Source organism: Cyprinodon variegatus, unplaced genomic scaffold, assembly GCF_000732505.1.
Source record: "Cyprinodon variegatus isolate N-32 unplaced genomic scaffold, C_variegatus-1.0 Scaffold805, whole genome shotgun sequence".
NCBI classification, from domain to species: Eukaryota; Metazoa; Chordata; class Actinopteri; order Cyprinodontiformes; family Cyprinodontidae; genus Cyprinodon; species Cyprinodon variegatus.
In genome coordinates, this window is record NW_015151258.1 from 114,974 (window position 1) to 139,101 (window position 24,128).

The 24,128-nt window shown below is 39.6% G+C and overlaps 2 protein-coding genes across 4 annotated transcripts in view; both read right to left on the reverse strand.

The window, feature by feature from the left end:
• The window catches only part of ankfy1 (ankyrin repeat and FYVE domain containing 1), a 32,128-nt gene extending 25,681 nt beyond the window's left edge, over window positions 1-6,447 (reverse strand). The window contains exons 1-6 of the mRNA XM_015396548.1: window positions 6,381-6,447; window positions 3,142-3,349; window positions 2,945-3,063; window positions 1,403-1,538; window positions 1,197-1,320; window positions 30-228 (exon numbers count right to left, since the gene is read on the reverse strand). Coding sequence (XP_015252034.1) covers window positions 30-228; window positions 1,197-1,320; window positions 1,403-1,538; window positions 2,945-3,063; window positions 3,142-3,349; window positions 6,381-6,390 — 796 coding nt within the window. The 5' untranslated portion in view covers window positions 6,391-6,447. The remainder of the gene's footprint in view (window positions 1-29; window positions 229-1,196; window positions 1,321-1,402; window positions 1,539-2,944; window positions 3,064-3,141; window positions 3,350-6,380) is intronic.
• Window positions 6,448-12,823: 6,376 nt separating this feature from the next.
• ube2g1 (ubiquitin conjugating enzyme E2G 1) lies at window positions 12,824-19,976 on the reverse strand. Of its 3 annotated transcripts, XM_015396567.1 has the most exons (4): window positions 19,752-19,976; window positions 19,415-19,538; window positions 15,403-15,408; window positions 12,824-14,421 (listed from the first exon to the last, which is right to left on the reverse strand). In XM_015396567.1, exons 1-2 carry the CDS (start codon window positions 19,959-19,961, stop codon window positions 19,452-19,454), a joined length of 297 nt encoding a protein of 98 aa, XP_015252053.1. In that variant the 5' UTR covers window positions 19,962-19,976; the 3' UTR covers window positions 12,824-14,421; window positions 15,403-15,408; window positions 19,415-19,451. The 3 variants fall into 3 exon arrangements, with proteins under 3 accessions (XP_015252053.1, XP_015252051.1, XP_015252052.1); XM_015396565.1 differs by lacking the exon at window positions 15,403-15,408 and having other exon boundaries at window positions 12,825-14,423; XM_015396566.1 differs by lacking the exon at window positions 15,403-15,408 and having other exon boundaries at window positions 12,826-14,402.
• Between the last annotated feature and the right edge of the window lie 4,152 nt (window positions 19,977-24,128).

Here is a 24,128-nt window from a genome sequence, read left to right on the forward strand (position 1 = left end):
AACACCGGTTGCATAGTGTACCTTTAAACCATCCTTCAACGACAGAACCAATGAAGACAAGGGTGGAAGATATCCCACCTGTGAATCCATCTCTATGAGATACAAAAAGACCACGTCTTCACGCTCGACTTTGATGGCTTTGTGGAGAGGGTACTCTGTTTTCGATTTGATCATCTTGTACAAAAGTTGGGCACTCATGGTACTGAAGTCCTCCTTCCGCAGATCATCCTGAACAGAGAAGCAACAAAGACATAAAATGAAGGCCACAAAAAAAAAAGTTTCTCTAAAATACGTTTTTTTTTTCTTCCAGATCAGTCTGAAATGGAGAATAGATCATCTCTACAGTAGAAAAAAGTAATATAACTGAGGATAAAAAAAAAAAAAAAAAAACTCACTCAACCTTTTAATTTGCTTGATTTTAATCTACCAAAACCTTCATGATGGTCTGTGTGTTTGTGATGAGGTGGGGCGATGGCTCAGAAAAAAAATATATATATATATAAAGCAAACATATAAACAACACAAAATAACTTCAATCAAATCAAACTTTTGTGAAATCACACTAAGGAAGCAACACTGATTGACAATTATTTTTACATGCTGCTGTACAAATGGAAAAGATAAGAGCTGGGAATTATTAGCAAAACAATAAAGGAGTGGTTCTGCAGGTGGGACCAACAGACCACTTCACAGTGCTTATGCTTTGTGCTGCTTTCACTCTGGTGAGCACGAGTCTGACTCTAAAACCCACACAAGTGGCTCAAGTAGTGAAGCCCATACAGGATGAAAGCTGAGGCAAGAGGGTTTGCCGTGTCTGTCAGCATAGTGTCCAGAGACTGGAGGCACAACCAGAAGACAGGCCAGTACAGGAGGCCGTAGGAAGGCTTTTGTGCAAAAGGGAAAAGGAGGAGCACTGCCAGAAACCTGCAAAATGACATCCAGCAGGGCACAAATGTGCATGTGTCTGACCAAACTGTTAGAAACCAACTGCATGAGGATGGCGTCAGGGCCCGATGTTCTGAGGACCTTCTAGTGTTAGACTTTGGAAACATGGAATCTGATGCACGAAGGCTGAAGTCTGTGGGAGTGAACTTTTAATGTATTCTGGAGAGAATGCACTGAAACATTTAGATGAATGTTGGAGAACTATAAGTTACATTTCTGGGGTTCCCTGATCCAAACCTAGAGACACTCACCCAGTGACTGGCGATGATCTCTCCACAGTAGTTCATTAGAGTGGTGGCGTTTAGCTCCTCAGCCGTTTGGTAGAAGCGAATGCAGTTCCTCACATTTACAGATGACATCACACCTTTTTCACACCTGTTCCAACAGACCGAAGGCGTTTAGTTTTAAGAGCAGTGTGTGTGCGTCAGGATAAAAGAGTGTGAGCAGTTTGTCCGACCGTTCTCTGAGCAGGTGGAGCTGAAAGCGGTTGGCTAGCTTCATCAGGTCAACGAGGAAAGCATCATCCTTGCTGAGTTCCAGCTGGTCTGTGTAGACCCAATGCAGCATGGCCAGAGCCACCTCAGCTTTGCAATCTGACAACCGATAAAAAAAATAAACAAATGTAAAAAATTATCCAGATCAAACTTCTCCCTTTGATTGAAATTTTGTGATTTACTCAAAGACAAATAAATATATCTGTTGGCAAACTTTGACAGTACACACAGCAAACACATCCCCAGATAAATATTGCGTTATTCATTAACAAAGAAGTGTATTGACCCACAGGGAGCTGAAGCTGGATTATAACCGAATGCAGAGCTGCCGTGGTAGAGCGGGATTAAAACCAGCCAGCGACTTAGAATCTGATTATTAGGATGGATCTAAATCAAGGCCCTGTTTTAGAAAGCTGGAAAGCCGTTAACCCAAATATAGTTACTCCGTGAACCAACTGTAACCCCCAGATTCCACATACTCAATCAGCGATCCACCCCACTCTGCTCACGTACATCATGCCGAGTACTTGTCTGTCATGTTAATCAATGAGAACTGTTCCACATCCACCACTACTCCTCCGCATGTCACCGTCCAATTACACCTTCTTCGTCAGTCAAAACACAGAGCAGAGTTATTTTTTGCCCCACTCAGTTCAAGATCCGCAATTCCAATCCCACCAAACAGGAAAAAGAACATAAAGAACATCCAGTTTTTCAAATAAAATATAGCAACAATGGATTGGTAACTACAAATTAGAGGATAATTCTTATAAATTCCCAAAAACTAAGGCCATTTAATTAAATGATCGGATGCAAACTATTGGTTTTTCAACATACCAGGAAGCAGATTTCTCATCTCCATCAAAATGTTTTTTGATGGAGTGTTAAAAATGCTGCCTTCTTTACTGTAGATGTAGGAGTGCAGATACTCCACGTGATTTCATACATTTTCTATTTCTGATATAATTGAGTTTTTAAAGTCACAGTTTTTCCACCAGAATCAGTAATTTATCTTGATCAAACTTCAGCTGCTTATGTGAAACAAGGATGTGTTCTTTGTGCAAAAATTATTTTTTTTATGATGATGTCAACCTGTCAGGGATGTAGATCTGAACCAATCACAGTTCAGTGCAGGTTCCTGTGGGGTCAGTTAAGATTTAGTGAGCAATCAAAAACCGTTAGCAATGTCAGATTATCTCTCCAGCAGAGCGAAGCGTCTTGGTGTAGGAAGCTGGACATGGAGGTCGAATAGAGAAAGGAAAAACGCTGTAGTCTGTTTCTTTTTCATTTATCGTTTTATAATCAGGCACAATTTAACTTTGTTTTGATTACTTTATTTGTATGAGCTTTTGATAACTAAGCCCAAATCTCATGAGAGTTTCCTATATTCTCACACTGACCCTGAACTCAGAGCTGAGTCATCTCGTCTTTTCTCTGGATATCTGCTTTCTTCTCAGACCGATAAGGCGGCTTTCTGAAAAGGATCATAAACCAGTGGTGCTCACCAGTAAGGTCCAGTTCAGTGGTGGATGCCAGGTTGGCCAAGCTCCAGGTATCACTGCGAGCAGCCAGCACAAACTTATGGGCACAGTACTGATCCCCCGCCACTTTCACCTTCACGTCGCTGCAAGAACAGCAGATTGGTCGTGATTTATCGAGAAAATGACAAAGAGGCATCTGTTCAAACAAGTGTGTCCTTCACCTGTAGTGTTCCTGCTGATAGAGGTTGGCCACAAATTCCAGCAGGCGGCTGATGAAGGTGTCGGCGTCTGCAGAGCTGGGGGAAGCCGGGCTGGAAGTCTGCGCGGCAAGCATGGCGCAGCGCCTCTCCGTGTCGGCCAGCCTCTGCTGCATCTTAACGTACTCCTGCCTCAGCAGGGCCAGGTGCTTCTGCAGCTTGGCCACCTCCTCTGTCCAACGACAAGGTCAAAAGAACAATAGGTTAGGAAGATCCATCTCCAAAAATAGATTAAACTTAACTGTAAAGCACTAAGAACTAAAAAAAAAAAAAAAAAAAAAAAAAAACAACAAGAGGTAGCTCTACAGCTTTCTATACTCTCCAGCTGATTGTTATGAAGGGAAATATGCCGTAAGAATATTTACAAATAACAAAAACAAATATATATAGGTGTAAGAAATTATAATTTAAGTATATTGAGGTATAACAGTACTTCTATCTGTGAGAATACAAGTTTAAAAGTTACATTTGGCTAAATTACAAGTTAAGATTACAAATGTAGAAGTAAAAATCTAAAACTCCTGATAAAGCTGGTGGTTGCTTATTGGCTGGTGGAGGTATTGCATCTAAAGGCTGATCGCCAACAGTCATTAAACAAGCAGAGGAAGAAGGCAACAACAAAAAAAAATAAAATAAAAAAAATTGATCAAATGGTTTATGTTAGCAGAAATGCTAATAGTGCAGTATTATGTTTTATCTATGGTTCTGTTTTTCTTTTTTCATATAAAAGGTGGCTGACAAAAACCATTGAGGTTTACTACCGCCCCCCACTGGGGAGGAGTGAAAGCTTCATCCTGGGTTATAGATTCTTGTTCCTATATTTTTGCTTAGTTGCTTTGGAACTTATTTTCCAATAGATGAATAATTTGATGGCACAAGTATGTATGAGCTAACAACAAGGAGAAAAAACAATCTAAATTTATTCGCATTATATACAATTTCAGACCCCAATTTATACAATGTTTTTCTTTTTAAATTGATGGGTATCTTGTTTTTTCATGATTCTTACCAATAAAAGGGTGTCATATGCGTTCAGTTCAAAGTTTTCCTGAACCACATTTTGCTGCATCCACAGCTGTCAGTCTGTTGGAGAATGAATACTAGCCTTGGACAACTAAATGTTTTCTAGATTTAGGTCCCAACTTTGTTAGCGCCCAGCGTACGCCCGATGTCCCAGAATCCCCTATAACGCTGGCATATGCTGAACTTTCTGTGAATTTTTTCAATTTTGGGAATTTACTTATATATTCATAACGAGTCCAGGAAGTATGTCCAACGACAACATAACTTATGCATAACGCATGGCAGATTAATGCCCATGAAATGATGCACAGGCCAGTGTCCTAAGGGGAGCAGTGATGCGCCCCGAAGTGCCCGATCTGCATAAAAAGATGCCTTTGATCACGGTATTAACCTAGCTGCTAAAAAGAAAGAAGGTTTGCAGTGGCAGCAGATTCAGCCTCATGTCTACTAGGACGTTTGTTGGTGGTGGGCGTGAACGCAGGGAGGATCCATCCTCACCTTCTAGCTCACCCTATGATGGGGATGAAGTCTGGAGGAGAACTGCTGGTTTCCTCTTGTGAACCCCTTTTATACCAAAATGCTGCCAATACGCCATTAAACAGTAGCTGGAAGCTAGAAACGCGTTCAGCGGTCGTCTGGAACATATCAGATACGTTGATATGCGATGGGGAGAAGTTCTTGATGAGTTATGCACAAGTTACTCAGAGGTTTTGGATAAGCTAGACACCACGACTTATGAGTAACTTACATTTCAATGATCAGATAACGTACCTGGAACTTATGGCATATGTCGAGACATACTTGTCGTATGTCGACGTGTGCCAGCATGCTCATAACTTATGCCAAACTTACACATAACTCCTCCACCATATGACAGCGTTTTCCGCATGTCAGGCATACGCTGGTCTAAATCGTCAAGGTTTGACAGGGCCTTTAGTTTAAAACCTCTACGCTGTAGCTCTGGTTGCATGTTAATAGTCACTGTTCTGTGCGGGAAAGTAACCTTCACCCAAATCTTAACGGTTTTACAGTTTCTATCAAGTTTCAGGCAGTATGTTCTTGTATTTTAAAATTAGAGGAGTACCCCCACAGCATGATACTACCACTGCCACGTTTTACAATTCAGCAGGTGTTTTCAGGATTGATTGCAATGCTTGCTTTCCACTACAGTGTTTTGCAAATAGGCCAGATTAAAGTCCCCTAATTTACAAGTTTATTCAAATAGACAGTCACTTTAAAGGAAACACATTATTTGATCCTATTGCTTTAACCACATTCCTCTCTTCTCTCAAGTTGAGGTGAAAAAAGTTAAGAGTGTGCAGAGTTCCTGGGGCTGTTTCCTTCCTTTTAGCCAGTAAAAGTTTTAGTGAAGCAATAGTGCTGAGGCAGCACAGTTACTGAGTAGTTCACTGGCAGAGCAGCTCCCTGGTCATGAGGAATAGAGAAAAACCACCTGATTGGCACCAAACAGGAAAGGCGACATAATAGGAACAGAAAGCTATGGATTCATCCGGGAGTTAAATCATTTCAATTATGCATTAAAAAAAAAGAAAAATCGAACATTTAAAGTCGACCTTTGTTTTTAATCCGAGCAGCTTAAACGCCGCTGGCTGCGGTGTTTTCCTTTAACGAGTCCAGGCTTATTATAGGAGGCGCCCTGAGAAGCTGGCAGCGATGCCAGGAGGAGCTGGAGGGACCCTGACAGCACCATGTTACCGCGGACAGGCGTCCTGAAGGAACGGGACAGGCAGCTAACGGTTGTTGAACCCAACTAGAATGGCAGCTCGGTGTAAAACATGACGCTGACATTATTACAGTCATTAAACATATTAGCATTCTCTCTGTAATTTCCAGCTATTTTTTTCTCTCTCTAAATGTTTGCTCCTCTGAGTCTAACGCAGCGACATTTTTTTTTTTTTTTAAATCTTTGCCAAGTTCGGCCGACTCATATCACAAATAATCGGCTAGCAGAGACCAACGGGCGCTAACGGCAGATTTTAGCCACTTGCCTGATGAGCCTGTGGATAGATAGTATCGCGGTATTTCAGAGAAACGAGCCCTGACAGCGCTACGCCTGTTAATCCGCCAGGGCTCTGAGTAACACCATTTAAAAGGTAGATTAATAAAACAAAAGCGGGTGCGTATGAAATAGTTAGGCATAAAAAAAATTATTATCTCACCTTCCGCCATGTTGCTCTGCTTCAGCTCCGCGGACCGATGGTGTCTATCGCGATATGATGAAGCGGCTCATAGTGGGCGGTGGTGCTGCGTTCAAATGCTTCATAAAAGCTCGTTAACTGAGGGATGGGTGGTCACATGACGCTTTCCCTTACGCCTTAATCATCCGAGTAGGAACCTGCCTTTGATTTTGTCTTACTTTGTAACTTAAATTCTAAAAACAATAAATAATTTAGACTTTCAGCATTCTAAAAATTATATGTGCTTTCTTGGTCAATGATCTAAAAGCCCAAATTACTTTCCTCACAATTTGAAATAACAGTTATATAATAAGTCCCTCTACTTGGACAAACTGAAAAAAGAAAAGAAAAGACAGATGTTTAATAGTTAGGGAATGTTGTTCACCTAGAGAGAATTTCTGTTGCACATTTTTTAATTTCGGGAAATCGCTAAGGAATTTGCAATTGTTTCAAACGCCATTCCACCAGGCCACATTATGGTCATTGAAGGCATCATTAGTCAGAAACCAGATCCTATGACAGGATCTGGTTTACAGAAGGATCCATTAAATGGGAGATAGGATTCCTGTCTCCCATTTAATGGATACTTCTGTTGCAAGACTTTCTCGTTGTCTACTTCCCTCACTTACTGGTAAAGAGACTGGCACAGAAGTGAATGCAAAAAGGTTTGGTCTCTACTTCACAATTTTCTATGGTTAAAAGTGGAGAGACTTATAAACCTGTCTTATCACAATTCAATCTGAAAAACTCACATGTAGAGAAAAGACAATTAGGAAAAATTTATTGACACAATTGCTTAGTCTTTGGCGCTCAGACCTCAGCAGGAAACATAGCGCTTAACTTTGATAGATATGCATGAACAGGAGTGGAGTGGAGATAGATGAAGTTGGTCAGTCTGCTGGTTAGCGAGACGGTCTGCTGAGCTTTATGGGGAGATCCAGTGGACTGCATGAGCTGATACTAGAGCTTAACTCAGGGACCTGGAAGATGGAAGTCCAGTTGGATAACACAGGTTGAGAGAACCTGTCCATGATGAGCAAGCATGAAGCAACAGTAGAGAGGAAAAATTCTCAGTTTGGAAGAAACCTCTGGTAGAACCAGGCTCAACATGGCGGCCTTCTGCCAGAACAGTTAAGATGAGACAGGGAACACAGTAAGAGTCTGGGAGGAATGACACTTGAATCTTTAGCTACAAAGGTGGAGGAGAAGCTGGAGGTGGGTTGAAACGGTGTCATCTGAATAAAGTCACACGAGTTGCGGATCAGAGGCCTTTTAAGATGAACTTTGGATGCCGACTGGCTTTCGTGGAGGTGTGGTTCAAAGCTGATTGGCTGTGCCGCAGGTGGATGTAGGAGAGCAGTTAGTTTCTTCAGTTGAACTTCCGACTAAGCTCCATTATGTACAATTATTCCTGCATTCCTATTTCATTCATTTATTGTATTAATCCCCCCCCCCACACACACACACACACTTTCTTTTTGATATCATGTACATTATTTAACAGTTGTTGATAAAAACTTTCATTGAATGAACTGATAACTTGGTTAAACCACTAGTTAAAAAAAAGCTACCCTTCTCCATTAAACCCTGGACTGATCCAAGATTGTTTGGGGCCCACTCATCCACTGTGGCCCCAATAAAAGCCTTTTTTAAATCCACCAAGCTTGTTTGTTGTTGATTTAACACCCTCTGATCCTTGCTATACTAGCATCCAACAATTAAATTGGCAATATTAAAAAAACATGTATTGATGAAATTCTTAGAAAAAATAAATAGCAGTCTGGATAATCTGTGTCTGGTTTGGCCTTCATGTCTAAAGAACCAGGTTTAAATGCAGCCTCAGTGAAGCCATGGGAATGGGCTGCAGCTGGGCTTAGTGGATTTGCTTCATGTACAACAAAAATGCATTTGAAGCTCTTAAAAAAAAAGAAAAGAAAAAAAAATGAAGGTGGGAATCACCATGTACAGTCCTGGTAGTACTGAATTTTTTTGGGAAACTACACCAAAGCCAAATATATAATTTATTTTCTGCCTTTAAGAACAAAGAAAAAAATATCACTCAAAATGAAGTAAAAATAATTTGACTGCAGTTTCACCCCTTATAGGGCAAGTGACCGTCTTTGATCACTTGCATACCCTTTACAAATGGAGTACCCCCCATCCCTCAGTGAGGTCTAGAAGCACAAGATCTATATCCATCCATTCAGCAAAGATGCTGCTACATGACTGTACATCTTATTTTGGCATTTGACCAATTAGATTGGCCCCTAAATGATATATTACCTAATGTAAATTAAGTTGGAAAAAAAAAAGTTAATTCAAGAAAAGGTAAAAAGCTAATTAAAAAGGTAAAGTTAAAGACTAGTTAACAATTATATTTAGGTTTATAAACTGGAAAAAAATGTAAGTGCAAGAATCAGCATTAATGTCTCTAAGTTTATAAACCAAAAATATGTGTTTCTTTTACTTTGAGTGTTATTCATCAATTTCTAATAGAAGCATTTTTTTTTTTTATATATATATTTGGGAAAGTTGGTGTTTCTTGTCATTACATTCACATTATTTACCATCAAAATATCCATATTTTTTGAATGTTACAAAGAGAATAAGGTCTTGTCCTGGATTCCAATAACACAGGCTTGAAATTTAGATTTTCAAAGTGCCCTATAAAGGGTTAAAGACCTCAGAGAGCTGTTGCAGCTGGCCAACTCCGATGAAATACAGCCCAAGTGGGACAGCTGTCAGTTAAAATACTACAAAAAAAAATGTTTGGGCAAAGCATAGGCATAGTGGATAATCCCAGTCCCAGTTTGTATGTTGGATGCTTAAATAACTAAAAACAAAACAAATTTCCAATACATGTGATAAAATCATCGGTACAGGGCAGAAGCTGCAGCCCACACAACAGATACATCCATCCCATCAATCCCAAGACCACAGTTTGATTAGTAAGACAATAAATGACACACCAACCCACTGACACTGGCCCATTCATCAACTGATTGATGGGAGAATCTTGTTTTTTCAGTAGCGAACAGGTGAACCAAGTACAACCGTAATCTTCATTTGATTTAATCGCCCTGGGGTTTTTTCTTCTGAAAATAACATTAGTTCACATAATTTTTCTAATGTATATTTCATACAGTGAGAAGGTTTGGGGGTATAATAATATAGTTTCATATATGTGATTATTTTGTTTTACCACAGTTCTTTGAAAATAAGTGTAAAAGAACACAAACCAAGAGTCTGATTGCTTTTAAATGTTAGCACCATTTCTGGCTAAAATAACATGCTTTAATGTATACAGTTGTAAAGTTTGAAGCAGTGTTTGGTTTCATTGCTCAGTCTTTTTTGATTTTGCACTTAAATAATTTGAAGCAACTTGTTTCAATTTATTCAACTAGGATTTATGTATGTGAAACGTTAAAGACTGAAGAGCTCATCCGCACTGCACACAGAAGCCGGTCAGGAATAAAGCACACAGAGACATGGCAGATAGAAGGAAGCAGAATCAAAGCTGAAAAGACACGTGAAAAAATTCTCCAAATTCAATGAAAAGACAGGGACAAGTCATTTCTGAAAAATTATGGCTGCATCCAAAATGTGATGAATCTCCTTTATTCTCCATACATGTGGTCTGTGTGGTTTGGCTGAAGGACCTGAAGTATCTGAATGAAAACAGAATCAGTACCTGAAGCTAAACTCTCCAGAACTTTATGGGACGTGTGTAAAGGTCCAGCTAACGTGAAAGATTATGGGCTACAAAAAAACAAAAACAAAAAAGCATGCTTGGTACAAAAACACCAAGAAGTGAACAGTGACATAAGGTAGTGGCAGCATTATCCTGAGGGGGGTTAGATCCTTATTTTTCAAGGTGGGAGATAAACAGGAATGATTCATACTGGAAACTGATGTTCAAAAGCTAAAAATGTAATTTTTTCAGCATGACAACCTCAAACATGTAAATACTGTCAAAATCAGAAAACATTTTCAGAATAATTAAGTCATATCCTTAAATCTAAGAAAACAACAGCACACCTGAACAGGGCTGTGGACAATAGAAGTTCATCCATCCAGATATCAAGTCAGGATTCCTGCAGTTATTTGGGAAAAGGGATTTGTTTTGTTTTAAAGTGCATGTATACTAGCACAGCTTGACTCCTCTCTGCCCCAAACAGATCTGTTTCAATTAAAATTTATAAAGGCGTCATTTTGCAAAAAACAAACACGCCTTTTTAGAGATAATATGCGAAAAAACCAGGCATCGGCCACCAGCTACACTTGAACCAGCAATTAACCATGGTGACGGTTGCATCATGCTGTGGGACTGTTGGAATGCCAGGCAGACGCTTGTGGCTTATAAGAAGAAATGTGGAAGTCTGTCAATTGCTTAGGAATAATCTAAAAGCATAAGATAAACTTTGAAACTTGAACATTAGTGATAAATTCAGTACAGTGACATAAATCATGACCTAAACCTGCTTGTTAAATGGAAAAAGCTTTCCTTTAAACCCTACAGACAGGGCAGGGGAATGGGTAAAGATAAGGCTGTGCTGATGTCTTGTCCTTTATAGTAGAAACCAAATCTGGAGTTGAAACATCAGGTAAGCCGTGTAAAAACACAAACGGTGACTTATTTTATCTGGAAAATTTAAACATGGAGAGAAATTAGATATTTCTGCATTAGATGCTATGTAACTTCAGAAAATATGGAACGCATGAGTGGAAACTGATCTGTAATGTTTATTCATTGTAGTAATTAGACTAAATTGACTTTAATTAGATAATCTCAAGATATTTTCGTTTTCATAATCCATCTTTAACCAAAATCTGTCCTGAGATTTAAGACAAAGAAAACATTTTGATAGTTATCACCAGCCAATGGAGATGAATATTGAATTCAGATTTGTAACATGGCAGGACAACACACCTGCTGATTCTGTAAGTTTCCCCACCTATAAAAGGGAGAGGTCTGCCATATTTGACATATATAAACTTTATCTGTGAGGCAGAATCTAAAATAAAACCCAGAACGATATATGGTTTAATAAATGAATGAAATAACAAAAATAAATTGAACTTTATTGATCTCAAAATGGAGAAAACGACTGTGTGCATTTAACCCATTCCCTTGGGGAGCAGTGGGCTGCCACTGTGCGGTGCCCGAGGAGCAGTGTGGGGTTAAGGGTCTTGGTCAGGGAGCCAGAGTGGAGGCTGTGGGGATCAAAAGCAGCTACTTACAACCTTCTCAGAGCACAAGCGCACTGCTCTAACCACTAAGCCAACACTTCCCTTGTTTAGCATTTTATTGCATAAAATAAGCATTTGACGTAGTTTGGAAACAGAACTTGATGTTTGGTATACAAACCTTTATTTAAAATTCTAGATGCAGATAGTTTGTGTTGTAATGGACGAGGTTTAAGCGCTGCAGCAGAGATTTTGGCCACTCCTCCATTCAAGTCTTCTCTAGAGTTTTTGACTGCAAAGCCTTCAACTGCATCCTCCAAGAAAAGCGGCTAGTACAGTTCAAGACTTTAAACTAGATTTTAATAGAGCAGCTCCAAGTCTCAGGTTTATATCAGGTTGTCATGCTGGAAGACCAAGCTACAACTTATCCTCAATGTTTAAAATGAGAAAAGGACTTTTTGGCGAAAAGCTCACAATCCATTGCTCCATCCAGTTGTTGTGTCCCCCTAGCAAAAAAATAAATAAATAACAAAAAAAAGAAGCTTTCTTCTCCCACCAAGCTATCGCCCTATGGTGTGCTAACTCTCGGTTGGAAGCCGATTGGAACCATAAACAGTTTTCCTCAATACAGCCAAGTTCACAAATATTACAGCTGAGGAGTGAAGGACAGGAGAGCTCCTTTAAGTTAAAAAGCGAGACGCAGTATTAAAACACTAATTATTCATGTTTGCAATTTTTTTTTTAGATTCCAGCTGGCCACAGTTGAAGTGCACCTATGTTGAAAGGTAAACAGCTCTCCAGTCTAAGTGTGGAATACGTGCATAATCGGCAGAGATGTAAACACTTGTTTCCACTGGAGTGAATTTTGTTTCATTATTGTTGAAAGCAAAGAACACATTTTGTAAACATATGTTAAAAAAAAAAAAAAATGTAACCAAGAAAATAAACTTTAAAAAAACATCTTAATCAAAAAACGATTTGAGCGTAACTTGACTGTCTCACATTTTATTGTTTTGTTTTTTTCTTCTTTAATATCTTTTTTTTTTGGGGGCTCAAGATTCTGAAATTGCATTATATCCAAACTCTGGACAGATTTCTACTGGTCTGCTAGATGTTAGCAACAACAATCTAATTGGGTTTGAAAAGAACCTGAGAACAAAAAAAATTATTTGAAAGCATGAAATCTAGAAATAAATTTTGAAAAAACTGAAAAAATAAAATGGGAAATTTTGAAATGGTCCAAAAATGTTGTTTTTGATCAATAAAACCTGAGAAAAAGCAAGGTTATTCTAAACTTTGTTTTATTAAGAATATTTCAATTTCAATTTCTAGATTTTTTTTTTTAATAAAACATGTTATTTTGCTTGGAACAATAATGGAAGTCACTCCATATTTCCACAGCTGCATTTGCATGACGTTTGGGAAAAAACAAAGCCGAACTACCCAGGCTTATTGAAAAAAGAAAGGTCATGTTTCAGAAGAACTCACTACAGGTGAGGGGTTTCATCAGAAGAAAAATATACATCAGCATTCTGTTTTGTACACTGAGCATAACTGCGCTAGATCAGAGGGTAGAATTAGCATATTCCTTGTGAATAAGGGCAAAGGACGCCAAAACAAAATGGCCACACCTAAACACCGAGTGGAAACACTCCAACACTTTCAAAAGAAAAAAAAAAACAAAAACAAAAAAAACACCAAAAACATCCAAAGGAGAAAAGAAAAGAAAGCATGCATAACGGCTCCTATGAACACAGTAAAGGGAACAAATCGCTGGTAAAATTAACTAGTAGGACCTCAAATTGTATCAGCAAATACAAATGAGCAGATACAATCTTTGCTAGGAGGGTTATTACTACCAAAAACTGTTACAAATACCCTAATTATAGATTCCCGATGTACCGGCTATTAAATTAACTCATACTGTATGACCATCCATCCATTATCTGACACGCTTGACCCAGTTGGGGTCGCGAGGGGTGCTGGTGCCTATTTCCAGTAGTCAATGGGCGAGAGGCGGGGTACACCCTGGATAGGTCGCCAGTCCATCGCAGGGCATACTGTATGACAATTTCTCCAAATACTTTGAACACTTAGTAAATACAGGGGGGAGTGGCCAAGAAATTTATTAGGAGGCACTTTTGAAAAAAAAAAAAAAAAAAAAAAAAAAAAAAAAAAAAAAGGTAACAGCATGCACAAAAAAGACAGGTTTGATTGAGCCAAATTAAAATATGGTAAGACTAAGAGGCGAAAAAAAAAGTCCAGGTTTAGATATGATGAGGTGAGATCTGGGAGATTATAAAATCCATTCCAATATATTCTGGGGTTAATCCTCAGGTGAGTCGCTCAGACGGCCTCTTCACAGATGATGTTCCTCCGGCAGCAAAATGATTAAGACCTCCTGTGAAAACAGCCTAATGACATCTATCGCATGCTGGAGTTGAGAGAAGACAAAAATAAATCTGTCCATACCAGCACTAAATATTTGGTCTAAATGTCTTGATGGATGAAAAGGGAGCATATATATTATCCGGTTTAGTCTGTGCTATATACATGTCTTTACAATATCCTCCTGAATGTTGAAGCAGTTCAGAAACTTGAAAAATGTTTAAACATCTTCTGGGTGCATGTTTTCTCTTTATTGTGTGTGTGTTGGCACTTGCTTGGCGATTTTTCTGTCAGCCTTGGTAGTCACATTAATGTTATATTGCAGCCCATAGTGGCCAGTCTGTTCCAGCCTAAATGGAGGAGGACGAGGCTGGCGACAGGGTGGAAGAGTGCAGGAAACAGTGCCATCTTGGATTTCGTATTGGAGACCTTCAGAAGAAAAAAAAAAGCCTATTGTTTAAAAGAAAAAAAAAAAAAGATACAGATTAAAATCATGTTAAACAAGTAATCTCTTAAGATTAACACATATTTTGTCAAGTTTAAACCACAAATTCAAATCAAAAGTAGTGATATGTAAAGAAAATCTCAGTAAAAATGTGCACAGTGTTAAAATAAGTTTTATTGATTGAAGCCATTCAATTAACCTTTTTGTGGATAAAGAAAGCCGTTCCCTTTGCAAGGCTTATGAACAAATAAAATCTAATTAGATTCAAAATTTATGAATGACCAAAAAAAACTGATTTCCAATTTGTTCTTCTTTTCCTTATTCCACCTTTTCCTTGATCAGGGATTTGTCCCCATTTTAATGAGCAGCTACATAAAACACATCTATAGGGTTATCAAACATATCGGGATAAAATACTAATCTGGTTTGATATTGATACTAAATAAACGTGTTTGTATTTTTGCTGTTGTTTATTTTCTGATTTCTGGATCACTTGCAGATTATATTATAAACAACCTTAAAATATAGTCAAATTTTCTTAAATTCGGGTTGTTGACTTTGTATTTCTTTGCAAACTAACCAACAACTGCGATTCTGTTGAGAATGGACTGCCTTTGGCTATTTTTTAAGCCCATGGTATTGAGTATTGAGGTTGAGTTGGAAATGTTTGTATCGTGAGAAACCTAGAACTGTGTTGTAAATAACATTTCTGATTAAAGGTATGGAGGAAGATAATTTATCTCCAGGTGGATCATCTAAATAAGTGGTCCTCCTAATTGTCGATCATTCTGGTGATATATATATGTAAGGACTACGCGCTTGTCCCGTTGGCTATCTTTTTCTGCACATGCGCACTTTCAGCCATATATGTGTGGTGAGCTATGGTTTCATAGAGTCATTGAAGCTCACCTTTCCCACCCCGTTCTTTGAAAATGGCCGAGGGTCGTAAGAGAAAAAGTGTCTACAAAGTGCATGAGAAGAAAGAAAAGCCTCAGAAGAGGCGCAGAAAGCTCTCCTCACAAAGCATTATGCTGTCACAGCGGCCCTTTGTCGCCATATGCTGTTGCTACCCGACAGTGGAGCTAATGACAAAGAAGCACAGGCGCTGCATGGTGGAGGAGTCTGTGACCAATGGAGCAAAAGGCAGTGATCATCTGTCTGAACGGTCAGCTAACGGAGTTTGCAAAAAAGTCCACTATATAGCCCTGCTGTAGGGGGACACAGTGAGTTTGTATAAGATATGAGAACAGCCACTTTTAAACAGGGCGCGCATTTTATCTTATTTTTTTATGTGGAGAGGGCCGGTCTTTTAAAAAAATCTTCCACATTACCTTTAAATGTGAGAACATCAAGGAAAGTGTCACAGTGGCTTGCCACAGACATTATGGATTTATGCTCAATTTTGAAGCGTGGTCTGCGATATACGCTGTGGGTCTAGATACGGCCGAGGCGATGAGGAAGTGGGGCGAGTTTAGTGCGACAACGGAGGGACATGACGGCGAAAATAACGGAGATCCAGGTGGGAAAAGGGTCCCCGCGTTCCTGTGCACATTGGTCTTCTAGCTGGTCCAACTTCACGAGTTGTTTTCTGCAATTTCAGTAATAAAAACAAAACAAGCCAGCCTCCTGTCTGCGGCACTGTCTGCGCTCACCTACAATTTGGGAGAGCTGCAGCAGAGTGTCTGCGGAGGGGGCGGGGACGTCTTTTTGTTCACTGCGACGCCTACGCAGACGACCTGGTTTCGAAGTATAAATCAGCCTCAAGACACCAAAGTTTTCACTCCAGCCCTTTTGGTGACAGCTAAAGTTGGTTTGCAGCCACACAGAAGAGGAGAGTTGCAGCTAGCACGAATATCCATGCATGATAGTTTTTGATACTTTTTCACACAGCGGTGACAGGACAGTCCTGCAACAATTGAATCTGGACAAGCAAGCTTTCAAGGTCATAAAAAACTGAAACCCTTGAATGAAATGTCTACATGTTTACAGATAGTGCAAACGAAAATCGCACTATAATCACAATGTTGGTTGAATAAGTATCGGGATTTAAATTTTTGATAAAATCGTTGAACCCTAATAAATACTGATATGAACAGTTAGCCTGGTAAACTAGCCGCACCCGCCAGCGGCCAAAATCATTTTGGCCTGCGAGTGGTCTAGCCTCCATCAATGCCCCAGGCCCTAGAACTGGCGGGCCAATCACAACGCAGAGATGTGTTTTGAATTTTTGGACGCAAAGCGGGCGGGGTTTTGAGGGCGGGACGACAAAGCTGCGCGACGCTTGAAAAAGCACAACAAGGAAGATGGCAACAACTATTAAACAGTTCTCATTTGACTTATCTTTGGAATCAGTTTTGGAAAGATTAAACTTGGAGTTTTCGTTGAAACATGAGCAGGAAGAGGATCTACGCTCATTAATTTTTTTAAGAAGGACGTATTCGCCATTTTACGGACAGGCTGTTTGTTTACTTTCCCCCAGCAGCTTTTTGTCGCGCTTCCTATGTCACAGTCAGTTGCACTCATTGGTCAGAGCTTTGGCCAATAAGCACAGACATGGTTTGAAAAACAACAGGTTGTTCTCATTAACAATCTTTCGATGTTTCATTCTTTGGGGCCAGACTAAATTACACATTTAATGTCACATCTAGTCTGGTTTATCAGAATAATGAGCAGTTTTATTTCAAACAAAACAGACTTGTAGACTCAGTATTGTGGCTGTTTTTTAAACTGCGATCTTTTACTATTTTTTTGTGTTTTTATTATTATTAACTCTAATCACCAAGCTCTTACATTTTCTTTTAACATTTTTTAGATAATAAATTATGTTTATCTTTGTCTCCTATGCTGCTCAAACAAACTGCCCCTGGTGGGATTAATAACATGGCCTAAATCTAAAACAGTAAGTAGCCTTTTCTTCCTAGCAACAGCAAGCATCTTTAGGCTAATAGCTGTTTGCTTCAAGATTAACACAGTCATGAATGCGTTCTGGCAGCAGTAGCAGAACTTCATATGAGCTAAGCTACTTTATCTTCACTGCTCATATTGAGAAAAGTGAGGCTTGAATGAGTTTCTAATCAGTTTGCAGCCAATGTAAAGCTTTTTGTCTTATGTTTCAAGCATTTTTAACAGAAAAAAACCTGTCGGTTAATGACAGATATTCGACTCTCTATATTGGGGGCATCATGGTATTAAATCTGCAGACATTAATTGTTCAAAAAGTGGGCGTGCAGGTGGTGCAATGGTTAGTGCAAATGACCAATGTACAGAGGCCTTTGTCCTCAACGCAGGCGACAAGGGGTTCGAATCTGGCCTGTGGTCCTGCATGTCTCTCCCCCTCTCTCATACCCCCTTTCCTGTCAGCCTACTGTCGAAAAAAGCGAGCCACTTGTGCCGCAAAAACTCAGAAAAAATTTTTCAAAATGTGCATGGAGAGTGGTTTATCCGTGTGTGTTGTAAATAAAACTGCTCGTACTGTATTTAAGAAGCGTGTGCATTTATGTCAGAATTCTGACTTCATACCTTTTAGCATCCATCTCTGGTCTGGCCTGAGCATGGTGCTGCAAGCTTCTACACAAATTTTTTGGGTATGTCACATCGAAAACAAAAACTCTAGTTTTGAACCCCAGTCTGCCTCAGCAGATGGCCGCTCACACTGAGCCTGGTTCTGCTGGAGGTTTCTTCCTGTTAAAAGGGAGTTTTCCTCTCCACTGTCGCTACAAGCATGCTTAGTGTGAGGGATTGCCTTTGAGTCAATGAGTCAATGCAATCAACTGGTTTTCCTTGGATAGAAAAGTTTGAGTACGGTCTGGTTGAACTGTAAAGTGCCTTGAGACGACATGTGTTGTGAATTGGCGCTATATACATAAACTGAATTGTTGCATCAGGTGGGAGAAATGCTCTCTTTAAAAATGCATTTAGAAACGATCTGGAACTGCCAGAAAGAAACGTAAGGAGCTGAATTGCCAACTACACAGAGATTCTCAGAAGGGAGAAGTTTGCTGACTACACTTTTTAAAGCAGGAGTTTCCTGATCGTTATTAACGAAGGAGTTAAGAGGAACTCAGTTACAAAACTACTGCAAATGCCTTTTCAGTACAACACAAGAGGAGTATCAGATCTAGTGCTGCAAATAACGATTATTTTGCAAATCGTTTAATCAGACAATTATTTTTTCGGGTGAAACTTAAACTTTTCCACTTGAGCAGTTCCACTAGATAGAGCATATTGACAGACATTTTTTTTTTTTTCCATTTTCACAATCTTGGCATAATTACTGCTCTAAGAGGGTCATCTGTCAGCTACAGGCATGTTTAACAGTCTCTAAACTACAGTTAACTATTAATTGATTACTGAACTAGTTGACGATTATTGAAATAATCGATTAATCACAATCAGCCCTAATTAAATCTACATTTTAGCAGCTGTAAATAAAGCACAAATGGATGCTTATCTACTCTCACAGTAAAAACACAAGAGCTCTTTTTTTCTTTTTGCAAACTGACCTTTCCATGGGTTAAACAAATGCACTAATTTCCTATTTTTAATTAATCCCAACACATTTCTGTCCTTCCTTTCCTTTACACTTGTAGACGTTTAATAATGAATTAAAATCAGATTTCCATAAGATAAAAATAAAAACTAGGAAACTCAAATTGAATCTGGAAATCATATGAAAGGCTTTAAAATGAAAATCAGAGTCAACATGAAGGATTTACTTTCCTTTATATTGTTTGTTCCAAGAGGCTGTAGGATATTGACTGAAGCGTTTTAAAACTCTACAGTTATTCTCATATCGATCTTTAAATTAAACATCGAACTCATCAAATTACCTCAATATAAAATAAAGCTTTGGTTTGAGGAGAATCAACTGAAAGCTTCTCACACTATCCAACCCGATCAAATGAATGGTTAGTATCTAACCTGCTGCATCCATTTCATTATAAATAAAGTAGCAGTTTGTTCTGATAATTTGAAGCTGGAAAAGTGGGATCCTTACCCTGAAAACAGAAAAGAAGCTAGATCCTGGATAAATATCACTCGAACGCCGTCTCCTGGCTCTTTCGTACACAGCGGGCAACTTTCCTTTTGAATGCTCCGTGTCTGTCTTCCCTCCACTCTTTCTGCAAAAAAAAAACAAAAAAACAAAAACAAACCACTTAGAAGATCAAAATGTTTTAGCTTAATTCAGTTGGCATTGGATTAAAGCCCAGTTAGTGCAACAATACTTGATACTTGGTATGATATCACTGTTGAACCAATAAATGTTTGATATTAAATTCCAATATCGACATATTGTGGTTAAGAAAACACTGTTTCTTAGGAAGCTGACTTACTGCAGCATCCACGTTGGCAGGCGAGTCCCCGTTTGGGTCTGCCAGCATAGAGATAACACTAATCATGATGGTTTCCACGGTGTGGATGGGCAGCCAGCGCTCCTCTGGTTTCTCATAGCCGTACTTGTCCTCACCAGGTTCGTGCAAAATAGAAATGCAGACGTCTCCGCTCTTGTCAACTAAAAACAAAGCAAATAAATTAGCTGCCATTTGTCACTAGTTCCACTCAAAGTAAAGATGTTTAGAAAAGTTTTTAATCGGGTTTTTCAGCCTCCTATGAACACACTAGGTCAGGGGTTGGCAACCCATGGCTCTGGCGCTGATAGTTTTGTTGCAAGCATGTAAAAAACATTCACAGATAGAACAGGTAGAACTCTGATGTGTATTAGGGGTGGAACAGTTCACAAAATCCACGGTTCGGTTCACGGTTTCGTGGTCACAGTTTTCGGTTCGGTATATGTTAACTTTTAGGAAAATCTATTATGTCTTGTATAGTACAACACGTGTTGCACAATGCTTGCACACTGTTGCAATTTTATCCACAACTTTCTTTCCGCCGTCATCGTAGGTCAGCAGACACAGATACAGCAGACCTATAAAGTGCTGCTGGTGCGTCTTCCAACTCCTGTTCTTTCCCACTCGCCATACCCACACAATTCTCCACAATAACTGATTCTTTCTGCTACACCCGGCTACGCTGCTTCGCTTCTTCTTCTCCTTGTTTACTACTGGTGGTTGGCTTTGGTCGCAGTACCGCCACCTTCTGCTCTGGAGTGTAAACGCTTCGCCTATGAGAAAAAGGAGCTGTCCAAGAACAGAACGCAACACACGCACACCGAACCGAGACAGTCGAACCGAACGGTTCTGACGGTTTTCATAAACCGTTCCATCCCTAATATGTATGTGAATTTTCTTCCATGAAAATGTGGGATTTTAGGGTTAGAGCTCTACTCTGATGGATGTCAGCTCCTAATGGTTCCTTGTGACTCAATCATCGCCTCCCAACAGAAACACGTCCACCATAGAAAGATTCCTTTATCATGTTTCTATAATTTCATCAATGCAACAAAACCTAAACCGCGCAGTGAAGGAAAGTGAAGCGGCGCATTGTGGATTCCACGCGGTGAGAGCATTCATTGCTCCTCCCTCACCTCATGCTACTATGTGACATTTGCTCCAGGATAAACATTTAATCATGAATGATTATTATATATTTAAGCCCATGTAGTCTTTTTTTATTGTTTGCTAATACACTTACAGTAGAGCCCTTGTTGCCATATGAGGCTCATATAAGACTTTCATATTTTCGGTTCCAGATTTGTTTTTCGTCTGTGGTCTGATGGGATTAAAATAGGCTAATTTGTTTTAGATAGTATTTAGTGTGCGGCAACAAATGTTTTGCTTATAGATAAACATGGCGGTGGGAGCGTCATGGTGTGGGGCTGCTGTCTTAGCGGACGTCAGTGCTAACACGTACTGTGATATATTGAAGCAGAACCTGATCTCTACCTTTAGGAAACGGTCAGAGAGGAAAATGCTAACAGGATCACGACCCCAAACTCACCACCAAGACGACCAACTGCCCGGCCGAAGAAACTAAGTAAATGTATCCGACTGGCCAAGCGGATCTAAACACTACTGATCATCGCAACAGAAGGTGGAGAACAAAGTCTCCAACATCATCAAAGTGCCAATCAGAGGCTTAAACTACTTCATAAACACTATNCTGCCATTTGTCACTAGTTCCACTCAAAGTAAAGATGTTTAGAAAAGTTTTTAATCGGGTTTTTCAGCCTCCTATGAACACACTAGGTCAGGGGTCAGCAACCACTATGTTTTCTAATGCTGTAAACATTTGTATAATAAATGCAAAAAATAAATGTAAACATTTCAACAAAAATTTGCACCATAGAGATCAGATCATAGCCTGCAACACACGTTTCAACGCAGGTCCCAAAGGGAAAAAAGGAAGGTACCTGATGAGAACAGAGGATTTAAGAAAGAATGGACCAAATCATTTGTAATCAAGAGTACCGTAAATTGGAAAGGCATTTTCAGGGAAGGCATGCTAAATTTGAGAGAAAAAGTATGATCGCAGATCTTCTGTATAAATGAGAGGAGAGCAAAACTAGATTTAAGAAGTGGATTGCATCTCCTAACTCCACCACTGCTGATAGTTTTGTTGCAAGCATGTAAAAAACATTAACAGATAGAACAGGTAGAGCTTTGATGTGTATTTTCTTCCATGAAAATGTGGGATTTTAGGGTTAGAGCTCTGCTCTGATGGATGTCAGCTCCTAATGGTTCCTTGTGACTCAATCATCGCCTCCCAACAGAAAGACGTCCACCATAGAAAGATTCCTTTATCGTGTTTCTATGATTTCATCAATGCAACAAAACCTAAACCTCGCAGTGAAGGAAAGTGAAGCGGCGCATTGTGGATTCCACGCGGTGAGAGCATTCATTGCTCCTCCCTCACCTCATGCTACTATGTGACATTTGCTCCAGGATAAACATTTAATCATGAATGATTATTATATATTTAAGCACACGTAGTCTTTTTTTATTGTTTGCTAATACACTTACAGTAGAGCCCTTGTTGCCATATGAGGCTCATATAAGACTTTTATATTTTCGGTTCAAGATTTGTTTTTTGTTTTTCCTGTGGTCTGATGAGATCAAGATAAGCTAATTTGTTTTAGATAGTATTTAGTGTGCGGCAACAAATGTTTTGCTTATAGATAAACATGGCGGTGGGAGCGTCATGGTGTGGGGCTGCTGTCTTAGCGGACGTCAGTGCTAACACGTACTGTGATATATTGAAGCAGAACCTGATCTCTACCTTTAGGAAACGGTCAGAGAGGAAAATGCTAACAGGATCACGACCCCAAACTCACCACCAAGACGACCAACTGCCCGGCCGAAGAAACTAAGTAAATGTATCCGACTGGCCAAGCGGATCTAAACACTACTGATCATCGCAACAGAAGGTGGAGAACAAAGTCTCCAACATCATCAAAGTGCCAATCAGAGGCTTAAACTACTTCATAAACACTATTAAAAAAATTAAAATGCAATTTCTCACTAAAAGAAATGATACAGAAAACTTTAAACCTTCTTAAAATGTGAGATGTGGCACATTATTTTTTATCTTCTATCCAACATGTTTTTCCTTTCAGTTTTAATTACAAACAGAAACACAAAAATCCAATGGCTTTAACTAAAGAACTGATTCATTTAGGCAGTTTAATGCAGCAGAGAAGACGATTTAAAAAATCTAGGAAAGTTGTACTCCATTTTTTGTGGTCTAAATTAGTATTCAAAATAAATCAGTAAAATAAGACTATTTTACTGCACAGGTTCAAAGTTTGAAATAAATTTATTTACAGAAATTGATTGATTACCCCTAAACATTTCCTGCACACCACCCTTTCACATTTATGACGAACATATGAGCGTGTTTTTGGCTCTACTGCAGGGGAGGGGCTGGTAACCTGCGGAGCGCATGCGGTCGGTAAAGATAAAATCTCTGAGTGAGACGGTGACGTTCAAACAGCTCCTGAACAAAACCAAGGTATTTATAGCTGCTATGTCCAGGAGATCGTAAAGTACAGCCATAAGCCACCTTCGCGTTTTACAGAATACGTTCTAATTATCTAATCAGACCGATCCACGCCCAACCTGTGTGAGATTATAGTAGATCAAGGGCTCTGATTTGGCTTTAGGGCCCCTGAGTGGACCGGCTGAGGTGTGGGCAGTGCTATCCAAAACTTTAATAAGTTTCACTATTGTCTGATGGGTCACTGAGACGTCCTCCTCATCGGTCTCTTCCTCTCCGCCCGAATCACCATCATCAATATATTTCTAAAGCCTGTTTCGCTTTTAGATCTTTTCTGAAAGCCGTTTTTCAGTATAGTTTAATGCTACCGCAAGCAGCAAGAGCAGCAAAAATGCGCTTGCTGTTTTATTTATGATGCTTGTATAAGTTTACTTCTGACACGCGGATAAATCAAATTTGCTGCTCCAACTGCGCGGTGATAAAGGGGGTCCGATAGGCATTGGGCGGAGTTAACCTATCCTTTCTTTGTCTTCTGTCCGTCCCCCTGCCAGATCCAGATAAGCTCCTCTGATTGGTTGATGTGGCGCATTGAGCAGCAAAATGTACTTTTTTCCCCAACTCCAGCAACTACTGCTTCTGAAGCGCATCGCGTGCATCAGATGCTCAGAACCTCACGACGTGCCGCTCCTGCTGCTCAGATGCGCTGCGGGACCTTTTGCTGAGCCTCAACCTTTGACTTTGCATTTAAACTAGCTGCTTCTGCTGCTTTAGGTGTGAACGTAGCAAAAGAGATGGAGGTAGAATGTTAGTTGCTAGGC

Bases quoted from the DNA above. Each gene is read 5' to 3' on its own strand.
- ube2g1 (XM_015396567.1), bottom strand. From the start codon at position 19,961: ATGGCAGCTAATTTATTTGCTTTGTTTTTAGTTGACAAGAGCGGAGAC. The intron at 19,539-19,751 runs GTAAGTCAGCTT...TTTTTTTTGCAG, and splicing joins CTGCCAACGTGGATGCTGCA to AAAGAGTGGAGGGAAGACAG.